At 45.5% G+C, this 20,003-nt stretch overlaps 1 protein-coding gene across 1 annotated transcript in view; it reads right to left on the bottom strand.

Moving 5' to 3' along the window:
• Positions 1–13,173, bottom strand: part of QSOX1 (quiescin Q6 sulfhydryl oxidase 1) — a 47,258-nt gene extending 34,085 nt beyond the window's left edge. Inside the window, exons 1-2 of the mRNA XM_006887774.1 lie at positions 12,876–13,173; positions 1,082–1,182 (exon numbers count right to left, since the gene is read on the bottom strand). Of these exons, the coding sequence (XP_006887836.1) occupies positions 1,082–1,182; positions 12,876–13,173 (399 nt within the window). The remainder of the gene's footprint in view (positions 1–1,081; positions 1,183–12,875) is intronic.
• Between the last annotated feature and the right edge of the window lie 6,830 nt (positions 13,174–20,003).

The following is a 20,003-nucleotide window of genomic DNA, read 5'->3' as shown; positions in this document are numbered from 1 at the left end:
ATCATTCTGGAGGGAAAAGACTTTCTTATTTATAGTTGGAGATAAAGGTATTACTTCTGTCCCTGTCACTCTCTCAAGAAAGGCTGAGGAAATCAACCTCTTTGATTCTCTAATACAGAATTTTAGTATAGACAGGCTTGAGTCCTGGAGAGCACTGGGCCCAGATTCCCGCTCCAGCAGCTTCGCTGCTCCGGGCTTCCCAGTACCTTCCATTTCAAGGTGTTGGAGGTTGTTCAGATAGTAATTAAGCCACCAATGGGCAGGGGGCAGGGCAAAAGCATTGTCAGAGCTTGAGCCACTTTCTGCCCAGGCCGGGTGACGGAGCTCTCATGCCTCGGGAGTGATGCCGCCCATGCCGGAGATCTCTGCTGCCTGAGGCACAGGCATCTATCTGGACCCGGGGCGAGGCTGCTCTGACAGATCACCTCTGAGCTACCAGTGGCTGTCAGTTTTAAGACACTTACCTGATGAGGATGAAGCTTGCTGGTGTTTCTGAGGTCTCTTTCTGAGGGTCTGGTAGGCCCTTTGAATCTGGTCCTGCCCACAGATGGTTACAGCCTGAGTCTTGGTTTTACAGGGTTAGACCAGACCTCTAAGGCTAGGAGGTCAGGAGGGAGAGGAATTGGAAAGGGTCCTAGAAACGGGAGCTCTCACCAGCCCAAGAGGAAAACCACCTCCTAGCTCATATCTGGGCAGCTAGAGTCCACCCATAACAACACACACACACACACACTCACTCTCTGGGCAGCTAGAGTACACCTATAACGCGCGCGCGCGCGCACACACACACACACACACTCTGGGCAGCTAGAGTCCACCCATAACACACACACACACACACACACACACACACTCACTCACTCTCTCTCTCTCTCTTCCCACACCTAATGAACCTTTCTTTTCTGTCTCTTAACTCACATCCCTTCCTACCTCGAAATCAGGTGCTTCACCAAGCAGAAGCAGCCAGCGGCTGAGAATTAAACTAGCCGAGCCCAATAGCAGAGGCCCGGGAAGCACAGCGCAGCTGAGAACACACTCTACCAGAACCATCCCGGCCCTACTTCCCCTCTTTGCCACACACCCGCACGGTCGGGAAGCCAAGGATGTTGAAGTCTCTGCAGACTGCGTTGTTGGTCTCGTCAGCACAGTCCAGGGCAGCGAGATTCAGTGCCGGCCTCCAGTCTGAAAGGACAAACAAGCCTGGGGTAACCTCTGGCTGCTTCCCTCCGTCGTGCTCTACCCCATTCCTACCTGTCCCACAGCACCTGACCCAAATGATCCTAAGGCAAAGTCAGACTTTCCTTGGAGAAGAAGCAAAGAGATATTCCAGTTATTCTGTGTGTAGCCACAGCCTTCTAAGAAGGGGCCTGTACTTTGTTATTGCTGCTGCTGTCAGCTCCAACTCTTAGCAACCCCTTTGCACGGAATAAAACGCCTCCCAGTCTCGCACCTTCCTCACAATCACGGCTGTGTTTGAGCCCACTGTTGCAACCACTGGGCTAACCCATCCCATTACGAGCCTTCCTATTTTTCACTGATATTCTACTTTACCAAGTATGTTGTGTTCCTCTAATGACTGGTCCTTCCTCATTCAAAGTATATGAGATGAAAATCTCATCATCTTTGCCTTTGACAACATTCCAGCTGTGCCCACTCCCAGACAGATTTGTTCATTTTTATGGCCGGGCCCATCCTTAGGACACATTTAAATAGTACAAGTCATGCTGTGTACGTTCCTCCATTACTCTGACACTATATAAATATAAAATCTTATTTCTCTCCTAACAAAAACTCTAATGTGTGCCTTGCCCCTCATGGGTCTATCCAGTCACCAAATGACATCTTCCATCTGTGGAATGGATTCTCCCACTGTCTACTCAATATTCTTTGAATAACAGAAATAGCTGAAGAGGGAGATGAGCTGTAGTCTGGCCTCCCTGGGGGAAAGCTGAGGTACTGTCCCTGTTGTCTTCTCTAGACCAGAAGGGTACAGAAAGAAGCTGCACTGCAATCCCAAAGGCTCGAGGTTCGAATCCACCAGATGCTCTGCTGGAGAAGGAGGGGCAATCTCCTCCTGTGCTAGCTGGATCTGATTCAACGGTACACAAGAAAAAAAAATATTTAAAAACCAGAAGGGTAGAGAACATGCCTCAGTGGTTTGGAATTCCCCTACTAAACCTTCAGTAACACATTCTGGGACCAGGGGACCTTACAGCCCAGGTTGGGTGGGTCACTGGGTATTGGGCAACGAGTCCTCAGCCAAAAATGGAGGTGGGAGACCTAGAAGAGGAAGGGGCAAGGGCTCATACTCCAGAATCGACAGAGAAGGAGTCAAAGCCAGAGTGAATGCCTCTGAAAAGAGCTTCTAGCTGCCCTTGGCCGACTGCCTGCTCACCCTGCTCCTTCATCAGGCCTCAGGCTGTAAGTCCTCTGCGTGTGGACATTTACTGGCAGAGAGAATAATAGCACTATCTGGGCCCCAACCCAGGATCTAGGCAAGAGGGAAAAAACCTCATCTACAAAGCAAGTCTCCTGGGCTCTAATTCTGGGCCAGGTGCCCCTTGAGCACCAGTCAAACTTCTACCCCACCCTACGAGCAGTCTGTTTTAGTTGGAAGAGAACACACACACACACACACATTTTCTCAAATGGCAATGGATCGGTGCCCAAGCATGTGGCACAGCCCTCTAAAGGCATCGGCTTTGCCATGGGGTAAAGGAATGGGCCTCCCAGGAGAGGGGGATCTTGAGCTGAGCTTTGACAGTCAGTAGAGTTGGTAGGGAACTGCATGAACAAAAGTAAAGGGGAGAGAACTGGCAGAGTATGACGGACGCATACCAGGCTGCTTAGTGGGGACAGGAAGGCTCTGTAAGTGCTTGCCTAGAGGGGTCTGAGTTTACTCCCATAGCAGAGAAGAAATTAAGTGAAGGGAGACGCCTCCCTGAGGGCAGTGACTGCTCTGCACAAGACCTGAGCACAGAACACATGGCCGCACACCTTCCCTCTGGGGCATACAGCCCCCTGTAAGGAAGGAGGCATGAGATTGGCACAGATTGCCCACCTAACTCCTTCAATACTAGTATCTGAGTAACAACCCTGAGAAGCACAATTTTCCTAAGAGCTCTTACTCCATCCCACAATTTGTTCCTGCGATGTCTGAAAAAGGCTACTTAAGAAAGCAACAGAGTCCCACAGGAGGAGTGGTACCCGTCCCCCTTCCACAGGAGAGAGCAAGCATACCTCCCAGACAGCATCGGGCCCTCTCCTCAAAGGAAAGGCACTGAAAGGCACAGGGGAGCTAAGTTTATTCCCCAGGGGCTGTGAGGAAGGCCTGGCCCAAAGCAACACCTCGTCAGCCACCTGCCTCTGCTCCTTGTCCTTCCTACTAGCGTCCTTTTCTGGCTGATAGTTTACTCTTGGCACTGAAGTGTCTAGAATACTGGCAGGAGGGAGAGAGTATGTGGGTGTTTGCTGGGGATGAGGAGAGACAGTTTGAAGTGTTCAGCAGAGACACACTTGAAAACATGTTTAGGAGAATAAGGTATAACGCATCAAACCATTTTCCTTAACTACCTCCCCCCATCAGATTATTTTTTTTTTTTAGGCACTCTCTTGACACTCCTGGCACATAAAGGCTGGAGATTAAGTTTAGATAAATAATCAAACCAGTCCGGTCCTTTGGCTTTCAATCTCATTTGCAGAGTAACCTTCACAAATGGTAGGTGTTGGGCCACAAGCTGCTACGTGCCGAGCTTAGAACAGGCTCTTCCCTCTTGTCCTGACACTCCTCTTATCTCTTCCCACTCCACTCCTTCACTGCTCACACCTTTGGTAGAGGCAGAGTCTGCCCCTATGAAATCCCAGCTAGACTCTCAAGTCTTTCCCCAACTACCCTCTTCCCCCCAGCGCAGGTTGGTGTGGACGCTAGATTTGATTTCTGTATTAATCTCACCTCCAACCTATCCTCCACGTCCAATGAGCCTAAGGATTTCTTATGGCTAATATTCTTCAGATAAAATATAAAATCTTAGGTCCCTCCTGGCCGAAGCTCTAATGTGCTCCAGCCATCCCTCGCTGGTCTCAGTCACCAGACGACCTTTTTTCCACATAGATCTGATTATATTACTCTTTACTCAACATTGTTTGGTAGCTCTTATTGCCTTTATTAGAAAACCTACATCTAGGAGGTCTGTCTTGATCTGACTGCTGCCCACTTCTCTTACCAATTCAACAACACTCAACTCTTAGCCACAGAGTCAGAACTGACTCAAAGCTGATCTTCTGGTGGGAGGCCATAAACTGCATGAGAGATGACTGCCCATCTTTCTCCCATGCAGAAGCTGGTGGATTTAACTGCCTGCTTTTATACTCCAAGTGCAATTCCTTAACCAAATTATCCTCCAGAGATGCTGAAGGATTTCTCCTAGCCTGAAAGCAGAGACTCTCTCTCGTCCATCTTCACCCTGCTAATAATTCCTACTTGTTAACCATAGTACCCTCCTTACCAAGAATCACCTCAGAAGCCCAAGGCACAGGGCTTCTCCATCTGTTTCTACTGTTATTGAGAACTGTCAAGTCAGAACCAACTCATAGCTGACCCTCCAGTGGATTTTCAGGGCAGTAAATTCCACGGGAGGAGTTTGCCCATCTTTCTTCCACAGCTAGTGGATTCGAACCACATAACTTTGTGTTGGCAATGCAATTCCTTACCACTAAGCCACCAGTGCTCCCTTCCTATTTCTACTACAAAGTCACATGTCTGTTTCTAAATATCGTTTTGTTTTACATCCCCACTGCCTAGCATCCTCAGCATCTGCCTCACAACAGATGTTCTGTGAATATTTACTAAATTATACAATTCACCCAACCCAGAGGCCCTTCTCTCAGCAGCCCTAATGCGGGAGCATGTTCTCTTCTGCTCGCTCTCAGCTTCAGTCTATCTTCTGGTCCAGGTGAGAATGACGTTAAAGTCCTCACTTAGCAAGCAGGGATAAATAAGGGCAAAGCAAGGCTTTAGCTGAGAACAGCACCTCATCACTTCTAGAACGCTTTTCTTCTTCTTCTATGTTCAAGTTGCCTCAATTCCGCAACAGCCAGGAGAAAGGGAGAGAGAAATAAAGGACTCTTTGCTTAGGTACCTGGATAATGTAGGTGGAGGAAGACCCAAGACGGCGGGGAGAGCACCCTGGAACTTCTTTCTGTGACTGTCCTCCTAGAGGAGGGCAGGAAGCACAAGTCTCCTCCTAGAGTCACATGGGACACTCTAACCTTGGTTCCTGACATTCTGCACCTGGGGTTTAGTTATGTCATTCTGGGGAGACCCACAGGAAAGGCCCCACTGAGGGAGTAAAGCACAGGGAGCAGTTACAGCCAGTACCAGTAAGAGGAGGGGAGATGTTAAATTGTACAGGGCATGGTTTGGCATGGGTTGTTGTTGTTAGGTACCATCAAGCTGGTTAAGATTCACAGTGGCCCTATGACCAATGGACCTGAACCTGGCCCTCTCTGGTGCCATCTTCATCATCTCTGCTATACTTGAGCCCACTGTTACAGCCATTGTGTCAAATCTATCTCACTGAGGTTTTCCCTTCCTTCGCTGACCCTCCACCTTTCCAAGTGTGATGTCCCTTCCCAATGACTGGATCCTCCCCAATAATATGCCCAAAGTATGTGTGACGAAGTTTCACTAGCCTTGTTTCCAAGGAACATCCCAGTTGCACCTTATCCAAGTTATTGTTATTATGTGCCATCGAGTCACTTGTGACTCATAGCGACCCTATGTACAATAGCCCTGAAACCTGCTCTATACTGTGCCAATTTCATTGTCTCTGACACACCTACCCTCATTACCCCAGTCACTGTATCAATCCATCTTATCGACGCTTTCCCTCTCTTTCTCCATCCCTCCACCCTTCCAAGCATGATGTCCTTCTCCAAGGACTGGTTCCTATTTGCAACATGCCCAAAGTATGTCAGATGAAGCCTCAGAATCCTTGCCTTCAAGGAGCAGCCAGGCTTCACCCTCTCTAAGATGAACCTGTTTGTTCTTTTGGCAGTCCATGGTATATTCAACACTTTCCTCCAGTACCACAGCTCAAAGGCATACATTCTCTTTCTATCATCGCTAGTCATTGTCCGGCTCTCTGACATAGAGCAAGCAATTTGAAGACTATGGCCTGGATCAGGTGGACCTTAGTCTCCAGACTGATATTGTTCTCTTCAGTACTCAGGAGAGGTCCTTAACAGCAGACTTTCCCAATGCAATTTGTCTCCTGATTCCCTGGCTGCTGGTACCAAGAGTGTTGATTGTAAAAAAAAAAAAAAAAGGGTGTTGATTGTGGAGCCAAGCAAACTAAGCTGCTAACAATCTCAATCTCTTCACCATCTATCATGATGCTATCAATTGGCCCACTGGTGAGAATCTTAGTTTTCTTGATGTTGAGCTTCAGTCCATATTGAAGGCTGAAGTCCTTGATCTTCTGCAACAAGTGCTTCAGATCCTCCTCAGTGTCAGCAAGACATTTATTTATTCTTTTGGCAGTCCATGGGATATTAGTACTCTTCTCTAACACCCCAACACAAAAGCATCGATTCTTCTTCTATCATCCGTATTCCATGTTCAACTTTCAGATGCACAGCAAGTAAACGGAAAGACCATGGTTTGGAACAAGTGCACCTTATATAGTCTTTAAACAGACAGCACGGGAGGATTACTTTATTCCCTGGAATAGGAGTGGTAAGGAGTTTTGCTGCTAACCCAAAAGCAGGTTGTTTGAACCCACCAGCTGCTACATGGGAGAAAGATGAGCAGTCTCCCCTCATGTGATTTACAACCTCTGAAAATCTGCTAGAGGGTAAGCTATGAGTCAATTCTGACTCCATGGCACACAGAGATAGTACAATAGTAAAAAGGGAACAGGTAACACTGAAATAGAGCAGCAAGGTATTTAAGCTGCAGGATGGGTTAGAAAAAAAGCTATCCCTGGGTGGTGCAAATGGTCAAGTACTCGACTACCAGCTAAAAGGTTCAAGCTCGTTCAGAGGTGCCTTGGAAGGCAGGCCTGCTGATCTGCTTCTGAAAGGTCCCAGCCTTGCAAACCCTACAGAGCAGTCCCACTCTGCACACACAGGGCCAACAAGGAATCAACCTGATGGCAGCAATAACAAGTGGAAAAGTACTATCGGATTTTAGGAGCACTGATTACTAGAAAGGGTAAGTGATTTAATATGACCTGGAAAGCTTTCTCTTTCTATAAGCAGAACACTTGAATTCTGGAAGGGCCAGGGGACAGGGAGAAAGAGGACTCCCTGGATAGTACCGGGCCAGAAGAAGAGGCAGGGAGAAGGGGCAGGAAGAGATCTGGCTACATTTCAGTCAAGCTGAGGAAACATGAAGGCTGTCTTGGTCAGTCATCTTTGAGATACATGCTTGTGGGAAAGGGAGAAAAGAAAGGAGACATAGCCCTCAGACCCACATGGTGACAATTGGAGATCCTTTCTTATTCACAAACATCTATGGACAGGCACAGAATCAGGGGTAGGGGCTGGGGAAGACAGAAAAGTAAAGGCACATGCAACATGCAGTCTTTTCCTTAAAACGTGTGATCTGAGGCAGTAAGTCAATTAAATATAAGTATCCAGAAAAAAGGCAGGTCCATGCCTTGACCACAGATAATAAGAGTAGGAGGTCAGCAGGGTGACCAAAAGCAGGTTCTCGGTGCTCATTATCCACTGCACTATGAAGCCTTTGAAAATGTGGGGGAAAGAAGCTGCTAACCAATGAGTCCACGCAGCACACCCCAGTTTGATTTTATGCAACATCCACTTCAGAAATAAGAAAACACGTCCAAGAGCTACCAGACTCCAAAGCCCACTCTTTCCTTTACCCCACCTGGGACAGGACACTTACTCCTTTTATCTGTTGGCTGTCTGTCTCCAATCATTGCCCTCCTCAGAAGAGAGAGAAGGGCAGAAGCAATCTGTCTTCAGTTAAATGTCATTCTCTGTAACCCCCATCACCAGCCCTAATCAACCAGGTGCCACTGGGTGGATTTTCAGCTCATAGCAACCCCAAGTGACAGGGCAGAACTGCCACGTGGCATTTTCCAATGATACTCTTTCTGGAAGCAGATTTCCAGGTTTTCTCCTGGTGAGTTACTGGGTAAATTCAAACTGCCAACCTTTGGGTTAGCAGATGAGTACTTAAACTTGACACCACCAGGGCTCCTTTCATCAGCTCTTAGAGACCAACAGTAGTAAACACCCTAAAAGTTTACTGTGTGACTAGTCTATGCTCACAACAAAATGAGGGCAAGAAGAGAGCATTTATCTGTAAAGTGGCTTGCCTTGTTTGTAAAATAGATTCAGTAACCATGACTGAGAGGTCACAGAGCTACATGTGGGGAATCTCAATCTGTCCTCAAGGATTCAAGTCTCACTGCCAGCCTCAGGATAGAATGAACAGTTGCTCTGTTAGCTTCTTAAGAAAGCCCAGATTGGCGAGCTCTGGTGGCCTAGTGGCAGGAAACTGCACTGCAATCCCAGAGGTACGCGGTTCAAATCCACCAGATGCTCTGCTGAAGAAGGAGGAACAATCACCTCCTGTACCAGTCAGATCCAATTTGACGGTACACACACACACACACACACACACAAAAAAAAAAAAAAAATTAAAAAAAAAAAAAAAGAAAGCCCAGGGAAGGGGCAACTAAAGAGCTCCTGGAGATGTGGGGCAGGAAGAAAGGGTATACCTGGGAGCTGCAGCACCATACTTGTCTCAGCCAGATTTTCTGTATACCTTGATTCTCTGTCCCCCATGAAATGAAGCCAATACCTCTGCTACCTGTGCCAGCCCCAAGGGGAGGTGGAGGCCAAGACCAGTCAGGTGCTGGGAGAGTCCTGGCTGAGGAATGTTTCTCAGGAATATCAATGTCAATACGTTAATGAGCCATAATGACATAGAAAAGTCCAGTTTAACACTAATCATTGTGGACCTGACTATTCATCACTCTAGTAACAGTTCTAAGAATACAGAGGACCCTTATCTGGGTGCACTGGTTAAACAAACCTGCATTTTAGTAAAGTGCACTGCTGTCAAAGAAAAACGGACCTGCAAGAAAGGGGCCTTTTTTAAAGTGTCAGGTGACTTATACACCATGATCCTGAAGGTCCAAACATAAAAATGATCAGCAGGGTCAGTGCAGTCCTACTATTAAGTAAAGATAACGAATAAAGATAAGAATGGTCTGTAAGAGCCCTTGCCAACATGTCTGACATACAGCAAGTATTAAATAATTGCTGGAGTGAAGGCCTTTGATGATCAACTTAACTCTCTATGATTTTTCTCTTTCCCAAGTTCCTGTAACAAGTAAATGGCTGATGAAACTATTGGTCCTCCCTCTCTGCCCAGGGCAAAAAAGAGTGAAGAAAATCAAGGGCTCAAGGAAATAATTAGTACAAAGGCCCAAAAAATTACAGCCTCCACTATCCTGAGACCACAAGAACTAGAATAAAATTCAAAATCGTAAAAAAGACCAAACTTATTGGTCAAAGACAGATGAAACCCCCAAGCCCATAACACTTAGATATAGACCCTTTAAGCCTAGACCTGAATCTACCCCCAAAGATGACCTTTCAAACAGCAGACAAATCAATAAAGCAAACAGCAACACCACAGAAGAATACAGCCCTAAGAATAGTCAACCATGTAAGACAAAAGAGGCAGCATTTGCCCTCAAACAAAGCTCAAGATGGCAAGAAGGTGCCTAAAAGAAAGGCAAATGGAAAGAGGGAACCCAGGGAGGCAGTGGGAAGAGGGCTCCTATGAGTAATTCAACCAATGTCACAGAACAAAGCATGTATAAACTGTTGAATGGAAAAGAAATTTGGTCTTTCAATCTTTACTCCAAATATGAGAAAAACAAGAGGAGGGGGAAGTAGTTGCACCACACCTTTGGCTCTGTGCAAATGTAACTTTTTTCTGTTGCCAATGCTCCTGCTGTTTGTAGCTCCTTTCTCCAACTGCAATGTAAACAATACACTGCACACAGAGGTCACTCAACAAACATTTGCTGATTGATTAACTAGTGATGAGAATCTAAGCCAAACCCAATGAATAGTGATGAAGATCTAAACCAAACACACAGAATTTCCCAACATAGAATAAGAACAATAGACCTTCTCTGGAATAACAAGCACCCTGCCTCAGAGTGACAACCACCCAGAGGATCTATCCCACAACGCACTAAAGTAATGAACTCTATCCAAAGCCAGCTCCCAGCTAGCTGGACAGGGTTACAAAAGTCTTCTCCCTCTTAATCTTAACCTTACACACTTCTGTTGTTTCTACCCCAAGGTGTTTGCTACCAGCAGCACAGTAAATGCGTCTTATTCTCACAAACCCTGGGTGGGATAGAAGCAGCTCTCTGCCATCCCATAAAAAATTTTCTCAAGGAACCTCAGAAAACTTAGATGAGAGGAAAGCCACATTCTGGAGGACAGCCCCTACGTTCTAAGCAAGTCTTCACCATGAAACCTCACTACAGACTGGGTTTGGAGGCTGCACTATTACTTGTAAGCCCCAGCACCAGATCCTATCATAGTACTCTCCCTGACACAATCCTGCTCATGCTTCATGCAAGACTCCCAGTTTCCACCTGAATCCCAAGGGGATGATTGCTTCCATTTTCCTTTAAGAGGTTTTGGTTTTGTATTGTTTAGGAAAAGACTATGACTTCATGAGCTAGAGAAAGACCCCCTCAGGAAGTGGCAAGCCTCCCGCTGGAACATGCTGGATCAATATCTGAGTGTATATTTCATAAGAAAACTCTAGGGTGCATGAGGTCAAATAAGTGTGTCAACTAGAAGTCAACCTTTCCCTCTAGCACTCTCAAAGACAAAAGAGGAACTGTTCTAGAATGAGCCCACCTTTGGCCATTTAAGACCCCTTATAACCTCAAAGTAGAAAATGACCTAAGAATATGTATGAAGTTCAGGTCTATAAGGTTCCTGGAGATGATTTACTTTAGATGCTCCAGTTCCATGTCTGACATTCTTCTTCCCTTCCTGCCCTGAACCATCATGTGTTGTCATCACCGAAACAGCGTGAAAAGTTGCACCGAGATGGCACATTCAGGTGAGCCACACGTATACACAGGGATTGGAAGGAAGATGATTTATAGATTTTGTTTAAAAATAAGTTTTCAGGAACATATGGCAGCCAAAAGATATCTAGCCACGTCAGCACTTTGCAGAGGGAGGTTAGGCTTGAAAACCAACATCTAAAAATGAGTTATTTCACTACAAACAGTTGTGTTTATAAAGAAATACCAGTATCACAGCAAAGGGCTAGTGATTCCAGTTTTCCATTCTCCAGAAAAAGAATCCTATTCCCTCAGATACTTAAAGCCCTCACCCAATGACTGTTTCAGGTCCATAAGCATCATAAGGAGAAAGTGGTTCCATCCTGAAGAAAAGCATTAACCCAGCCTACCACTCCTCGGAGAAGGATATCATGCTTGGAAGAGTGGAGGGACAGAGCAGGAGAGGAAGACCCCGATGAGATGGATTGACTCAGTGACTGAAGTAATGAGGGTAGGTGTGTCAGAGTCAGTGAGACTGGTTCAGGACAGCGGAGGCTTCAGAGCTGTTGTACATAGGGTCACTATGAGTCCCAAGCAACTCGACAGCACATACAACAACTACCACTCCTGCCCCCAAATACTTGCTGCCTAGGTTAGGCAAATGTTTAACACCACAGGAATATTTACACTGTGGAAGAAAACTCTGAGATGATATATGCTAAGCAACTATTCAGTGTGGTGTCAAACACATAGAAAGCACTCAATAATACTAAGTTCTTAATAGTACAATTACCATAATAGAACATCTTTTACTATCCTTATATTTTCAAAGAATTACCATGTTATCATGGGGTACATCTTCACACACATCTAGTGGTTTCTGCCTTCCTTTGAAGGAGCCCTGGTTGCACAGTGGTTAAGCACTCACCTGATAACCAAAAAAATCTATGGATGGAATCCACCACCTGCTTCTGTAAAAAGCAAAAAGTCTAGGAAACCCTATGGGGCAGTGCTACTGTGTCCTATAGGGTCACTGAGTTAATTCCACTTCCACTAGAGAGGAGAACTGAATTTGGGAATTTTGGGGGCATGTGGGGTTCTTATCCTCTGTCTGGGTTATCGGGTATGAGACTTGGAGATCAGGCAAAGAAATGAAAGTGGTCCAGACCCTAAGGGAGAAAGCTAGGTCTGAAGAGGCCTGGAAAGGAAATAGGAAACCTTGGTCAGAAGAGTGTGGAAACATCTGTCAGATAAGGTGACAAAGGAAGTCTATGTACCAGATGTGTCACTAACCAAGGGGGTGGGAAAAGGTAATGGTGGAGGTGGCAGAACGAGTGTGTCAGTTCCCTTTGTCTCCCCAGCACTGAACCTATATCATTAGGGGAACTTGAGAAGGTGAAATGGGTCCCCGGCATTAGGAAGGGGACTGCCACTTAAGCTGAACTAGAAGATGCCCGTTAGTGTCAGCGGGGCTTGAGGGGGAACAAAGGAGAGCCCCACCCCCACACTCGGCGACCAGGTTGTAACCGGGTCTAAAATGGGTCGAGGTTACGGAGAGACAGAGCCAAGAGGGAAAGCAGAGCTCGGGGTCCAGGGTGGAGGTGGGGGGATGGCCATTAGGAGGGGACAGAAGCTCCAGATGCCGGCCAGCCAAGAAGAAAGAGTCAAGGGACAGAGTAAAAAAAAAAAAATGGAGCTGAGGATGTGAAACTGGGAGTAGTGGAGTGGGCAGAGAGGAAGAGCGAGTTAATCGAGAGAGGATGGAAGGGGAGCAGCGTGCCCTCGGCTTCTCACCTTTGACGTCGTTGGCCAGCGCCTTCCACGTCGGGGCGAAGGCGATGCAGTGGCCGCACCAGGAGGCGAAGAACTCCACCGCCCAGGCGCTGCGGGAGCCTAGCACGGCGCCGCGCACCGTGTCCGCCTGCAGCAGCGTCACCGGGTCGGATGGCGAGTACAGCGCAGACCGCTGGGCCGCGCCCGAGCCGGGCACCGCCATCAGCAACAGAAACAGCAGCAGCAGCGGCGGCGGCAACGGCGGCGGTGGCTCGGAGCTCCGGCCCGCGGCTGCCGAGCGGCGGCCCCGCATCCCCATCCTCGGCGATGTGCCCTACGCCGACCAAGTGTACAAGTTTCCGAAGAGCCGAAGCCTCCGCGGCCCCGCGGCGCCTCCAGCCTCCGCCCGCGAGGTGGAGCCACGTGGTCACGCCCCTAGGCCCGCCCCCCGCCGCGGGGTCCGCCCCTTTTCGCCTCGGCTGCTCTGCGAGAGAGCATGTGGGCGGGGGGCGGGAGCGGTGCGTCGAAACCCGGCCCGCGTGGCATGTCCGCCCTTGCGGGGTTCGCAGACTTCAGAGCGGAGGTCCCTGATCCGGCCTCAGATCCCTGAAGGCCCTTACCTCAAGAAAATAGCTGAGAATCCTCAGAGCAGCGGCCTCAGAGCAGCGGCCTAGACAGTGGTTCTGGTAGCAGGATATAACCTGAGGTTATTTGGGGTCTCACAGCCACCTCGTATCCAATGAAGAGGAACTATATCTATACTATTTTAGGCAAGTTTTAGGGAACTCTGGTTGCCTCCTGTTAAGAAGCTGCTCTGCAATCCCTAAGGCACGCAGTTCAAATCCACTAGCTGTTCGGTGGGAGAAGGATGGACAATCTTCTGTGCAATTTACTGTTTCTAAAAACACACTGAATCAGCTATGGCTCAGATCCAACTCAACGAAAAACAACAACACCAGGCAAGTTTTAAGGGTCTGAAAAAAAACCCAAAAAACCAGCAAGATTTGTCTCTTAGAAGCAGATGGTAGAAATGAGAGACTCTGCTAATGGTTCTCCAGCCTCCGCCAGTTAGGACACTGAATCTGTGATGCTCTGACTCCATAGAGATATGATCCATCCCGGGCTTGTGATCAGTGAACAAGGTAAACATTTCAGGGTAAGCAGCTTCTTTTTTTCTTAATTGCATTTAGAATTTTATTAATAAATTTTGCCGGTAAGCAACTTCTATCCCTGGTCTTTTCAGGCCATAGTTTTGGGGTTTTTTTTTCATAGTTTTCTTAATCACCTGCTATCCATCAGAGAGCTGGACAATGAATAAGGATGACAGAAGAATTGATGTTTTTGAGTTGTGCTGGAGAAGAGTACTGAAGATCCCATCGGCTAATGAAAGCCTTGGAAAAAAGTGCAGCCAGAATGCTCCTAGGGGACAAAGATGATGAAACTCTGCCTCTCATGCTTTGGACATTTTGCTGGGAGAGGCTGTTCCTTGAAAAGGGACATCATAGTGGACTGGTTAAACACTTGACTGCTAACTGAAGTCATCAGTTCAAATCTACCTGCTGTTTCTGAGGAACAAGATGGGACATTTTCTTCAGTAAAGAGTTCTAGCCTTTTAATTTCTATGGGGACACACACCTCCACTCTGTCCTATAAGGTGGCAAGGAGTTTGGTTTGAGTGATATTTTAACAAGAATCTCAAACCAAAAACCTTACTGTCAAGCCCAATTCACAGTGACCCAATAATAATCTGGAAAGGCATACTTGCATTTAGAAGCAATGGCCCTCAGCCCTCCTCCTTTCCCTTTGCACTCGAGCTCTCCCCACAAATATGTCTATACCTATGACACCTCTGTTAACACATTCACACTCCTGTAAATAGCCTCCTATTAGCCATTGCTTATCCCTAAAGAGAATAAACTCATAGAAGAGGCCAACATCGTATCTAGAATCTAGGCTGCTAATACTGAGACAGTGAGTTTGAGGGTTCCAGGCACCCAGAGGTTAGGTATATGATTTGGGAGGGACAGGTGCTCTGGGTGAACATGTCCAATTGGCTCTTGAACTCCTCCTTCCAGAGAAAAAGGGGGTGGCTGGAGGAGGGCCAGGGAGTTCAGGGCTCAAGGTAAGAGTATCTCTTACCTTACTCGTCTTGTGTTTGTTTAGTGCCATCAAGTTGACTACAACTTATAGTGACCCTAGTCTTAGTGAACTTCTAATGTAACATTTGCGCAAAGACTTGGATGAATTACAGGAGGCAGTCTTGTAGTTTAAGATTGCAGGATGATGTCTTGAGACTGGGGCTTTACTCCCTTAATGCACTCACATTCTCTTCATCTAGTGTCTTGAACTCATGAAGAAATTAGGCCGCCCTTACCTACTGATGTAGCACATAAATAGCTGTGTTCTAGTCCACCCGCAGTTCTGCAGTAGAAAGATGAGCAATCTTATCCCGTGTGATTCACAGTTTCAGAAATCCACTGGAGAGTCAGCTATGAATTAGTTCTAACTCAACGGCAAGGAGTTAAGAGTTTCTTGTACATAGAGTCGCATGATTTGATGGGTGAAGGGAGGGGTGAGTAAAGGAAATGCAAAAGACCCAGTGTGAAAAACAATGTATACAAATTTTGTATGTAAACCAGTAGAGAATAAAAATGTTATTTAAAAAAATTTATTGTATTATTAAGGAGCTCAGGTGTCCCATTGGGCTGCTAACTGAAAGGTTAATGCTTTGAATCTACTGGCTGCTCCAGAAAAGAAAGATAGGCAATCTCTTCCCGTAAAGCTGTGTTGGAACCCTGATAGAGGGTTCCTATGAGTTGGAACTGGCTCCATAGTGATGGATTTGTTTTTATTGTAGTATTGGTATCTTCTAGGATCAGGCAAGTTTTTGATGTGTTACACCTAGGGTCTCTCTAAGTTGGAATGACCCAAAGGCACATAACAACAACATTCCCTGCCCTGGCCAATTCCAATTGCTAAGTGCAGCTCCCTGGGAATCAATCCCTATACAGATTCTATTATCTCACTTCCTGCCTGTCTAGCAAACACTTGGATCAGGCCTGGCCAGGGATTATCAGGACAGATAGTCCCTTAGTAACCTTGGATTCTAGGAGCTTGGAAGTACTCCAGTGGCTAGATCTGGTGCCAATAAAAGGCAGTTGCCTTTGAATGTCTCTATAATGAAACTGTGTTATCCTTATCTTCTCCAGGGGCCTGAGAATTAAGGAGATAATGTCTACTGAATATGCTGGGCTTCTGGGAAAGACACCACAGATAAGAACAAGTGTTCTCTTGTTCATGTATCAGTTTCAGGGTATCAAAAATGAGCTACACTGTGCAGAGTGCTCAGCCCTGGGCCTGCCAGCTTTGTTCTCTCCTTCTAAGCTCAAGGCCTTTACCACAAACATGTACCTCTAATCCTCCATCAGGCCAAGAAGCCCTTCTCTTGATATTCATTAGAGTTGGAGGTGCCAGAACAGGACTATATGTCTTGTGTCTGGCATTGGTTAATCCAAATATCAGTTAGGATAGAGCAAATAAGGCAGGACAAATTAGATCCCAGTGGTAAATAAAAGTTCTATTCAGTGAATGCAGGTTGCAGCAAACTAAAAAAATAAGGCCTTGACCTCTAATTAAAATGCTTTCCTATAAAACTGCTAGGAATGAAGATTTTTCAAAAGCCATCCACACTAGTCCCCACTTAATTATGATCTCTTTCTTCCCTTAAGGTGTGAACTTACAGTGTGAAATCACGTTGGCATTCCATGCTGGTGTCTGCGCTGAGTAATAATTTTTTGAACCTTAAAAGTAAAATGGAAAAGAATGCAAACTTTTTGAGTGAAATAGTGTTTCTTGGCAAGGAGCCAAAACACCAGGACATAGTTGTAAAATCTGCATCTTAAAATGCCATAGAACAGGGATTTGCAACTTTAAATAGTTTTAGAAGACTTTATTAAAAAAGAATCTTGAAAGGAGCTTAAGCAAATAAAAGTAAGCAGGAAGATGTGACCTAGAATGACACTCAGTTGTGTGGCCAGTGAGTGCTTCTTGTGAACCCCAGGGTCCCTTAGACTATCATAAATAAATAAATCATTGGCTTAGAATGCAGGCAATTTAACAATGACAGCTTGCCCTGTTGGCCCTTCTTGAAGCTTCCTGTAATGAAAAGGTAGCAGAGAAGGAAATCTTCTTAGGAATGAGAAATAGAGAAGAGTCATGGAAGGAAGCATTGGAAGTGGGAAGATTTAGCGATGTCTATATAGGTGCCTTTTCTAGCCTTTCCACACACAAGTTACAGCAAAGTGGGTCATGATGAATCAAATGAAACAATAACAGTAGTAATAGCTAATAGTAATAGCCTCCCATTCTAAACACTTACAGATGTTACTCATTTAATTCTTACTTCAAGTCTATGAGGTTGGTGGTTATTATGTTTACAGATGGGGAGACTGAGGTAGAGGGAACCCGAATGACTTTCCCACTTGCAACTCATGCTTGTGTTATTAAGAGACGGAGAATTTGGAAGTCTGACAACCAGAAATGAGATAGATGGTGAGAGGAATGCAGCTTACACACAAGTGCAGATAATTACGGTGAGCAACAGAATAGTGCTTAATAAAATATGTCACCGGGTAGGAAAGCATTAGATGACGTGCCACTCACACATTGCACCAAGGATCAGAGAGGATGTGTGCAACAGGGAGGCAAGTGCCCAGGGGCCTGGGTGTGATGCAGGAACAACTGAAAAAGAATAAGCCTCTGTCTTGTCCCTTCAAAACTTGCCTCTTGATCTTTCAGGTGAATTTCTACATAAAACTGGCAGTAAGTGGGGACAAAGGTCTGTACCAATCAGATATAGCAGGAAAGAGACATTATGCTCAAGGAGTTTGCTGACAGGGACTTAATGGAAAGACTGGTGATTTGTGCAGGGTCAATGGGACAAATGACATCGTGAGGTGCTTTGGAAGTCCTTCTGCACCCCTAGATAGAGGAGTGACGACTGTGAGGAGAACTGAGGAGAGTTGGAGTTGAAAAAGAGAGGCGACCTAATTGGAGCCATTACCACAAACTACCACTGCCAGAAAATATCAGTTTGACCTTCTCATCCAATCCTCCGAATTCTTCCCACTGCAGAGGGTGAGGGGGCCCTGACCGTAAAAAGTCCCTGTCGCTGAGCTGCTGAGGGGTGCCCAATTTTCCCCTTGAAAAGACTTGCAAAGGTCTTGCTCACTTTGTGATACCATGAGAAAATTTCTTCTAGGGAAATTCTAATTTAAGTGGAGCAATTGTGACATAGTGCTTTTCATGTTCTGACTGCAAGGCCATTGGTTCAAATTCACCAGTGGCTCCATGGGAAAAAATAAATAGTCCTCTCCTGTAAGGATTTATGGTCTTGGAAACTCATTGGAGGGTTGCCAAGAGTTGGAACTGACGTGACGATAGTGTGTTGATTGGTTAGTTGGCCACTGCTGAAGGATCTATACTACAAATCTCATCAAGCAGATAAATACACATAACTATAAATAAAGTATGTTGTTGATTGCTCTCAAGTTGAGCACAACTCATAGTGACCCTATGAACAAAAGACCTGAAGTCTTTCTATAACTATAGTTGTTTCTCAAAGTTTCCAGAGGCATGTTGTTTAGGAAGTAGATGCCACTCCTGCTTCCAAACAGGTCTTAATATGGGAGCTCCACCAAACGCTGTCCACTGTGGGTAACCATTATGGTATTCAGCACCCCAATGGCACAGAGTTCAGCATCCCAGTCAGTCCAGGTTACTTCAGTACAGCAAATTGACAGTCCAGTGCTGCACACCATTGAGAAGGATGTTCCTCTAAATTATAATTACACTAGGGCCAAAACAACTTTTAAATACAAAGGCCCTCTAGGAGGTAGTGTTGACTCTAAACAAGAGGCTTAAATAAAAAAAAACAACCAAACATTCCACAGAACCCTTAACCAAAACAAGGGAGTCCACCTTTCAGAGTAGAATTGCTTCCCCCAGTCTCCCTTTCATCTATTGTTGTTAAGTGCCATCAAGTCCAGTATGACTCATAGAGACCATTTGAACAAAAGACCTGGACCCTGTTCTATAACTATCATCATTTTTCTATGTTCCAGAGGTATGTGGTTTTGGGAAGTGGATGCCACCCCTGCTTCGAAACCTGTATAACATCCTTTATATCCTATGAATGGATGGCATTTCAATACTTCCCTCTCTCCAAGTATTTCCCTTCCCCCCACCCCTTTATTTTTCTTACACCGGACAATTCTGCAGTTAGAACCTTATTTTTAAAAAATTGGGATTTTAGTGAAAGCTTTCAACTATTCTCCTTTATATTTTTTTCTTTTATTCAGGTCAAATTAATATAACATAAACATTTAAAGTGAACAGTTCAGTTGCATGATGTTGGACAACCACCACCTCTAACTCTCTTTTATAACAGGAGCATTCTTGAAATTTGCCTGAAAATAAGAAGTATAATGTTGAACTGTGCAACAATGAATAAATATTTTTTAAAAGTGAACTAGGGGAGAGGTTAGGGAGGAAAATGTCCAACAATGAATGAATGAAAATCCAACTTTTCACAATATAAAAATAAAAAAAATAAGTATGATGTTGGTGAAATTACTCAGCCTTAAAACTGAGGTACTAATAAAGTTACAACATTGTTGTAACCTCAAAAACATAATGATGAGTGAAATATCAGTCATGAAAAGGCAATTATTATATGGTCTCACTTATATAAAATAACAAGAATAGGTGATTATGTAGAGAACAGTAGTTACTAGTGGGTGCCAGGGATGAGAAAGAGGGAGGGAAAAAAGTTTTGTCCTTGGTGATGAAGGGCAATGGTTAGATAGCTAGATTAATGTAACTGTTACTCTTTACCTGTATAGTGGAGGAGCCAGAAAAGGTGAAAAGAAACACAAAATGTTCTGTATCATTTTACAACTACAGGAGCAGTCCCCTCATTTAAAAAACAAAACAAAACAAAAAAACGTCATCTATTGATACAAAGACAACAACAAAACCCACAAGCCCATTGCTGTAGCATCAATTCGGACTCACACTGTTGTCATTATGTGCTGTCAACTACAGCTCATAGAAACCCTTTGTACTTTGCCTTATACTGAGCCGGCATCA

The sequence above is a fragment of the Elephantulus edwardii genome, unplaced genomic scaffold (genome assembly GCF_000299155.1).
Source record: "Elephantulus edwardii isolate Elephantulus edwardi_28Jun2011 unplaced genomic scaffold, EleEdw1.0 scaffold00061, whole genome shotgun sequence".
Taxonomy (NCBI): Eukaryota; Metazoa; Chordata; class Mammalia; order Macroscelidea; family Macroscelididae; genus Elephantulus; species Elephantulus edwardii.
This window is presented reverse-complemented; position numbering and strand designations above follow the sequence as displayed.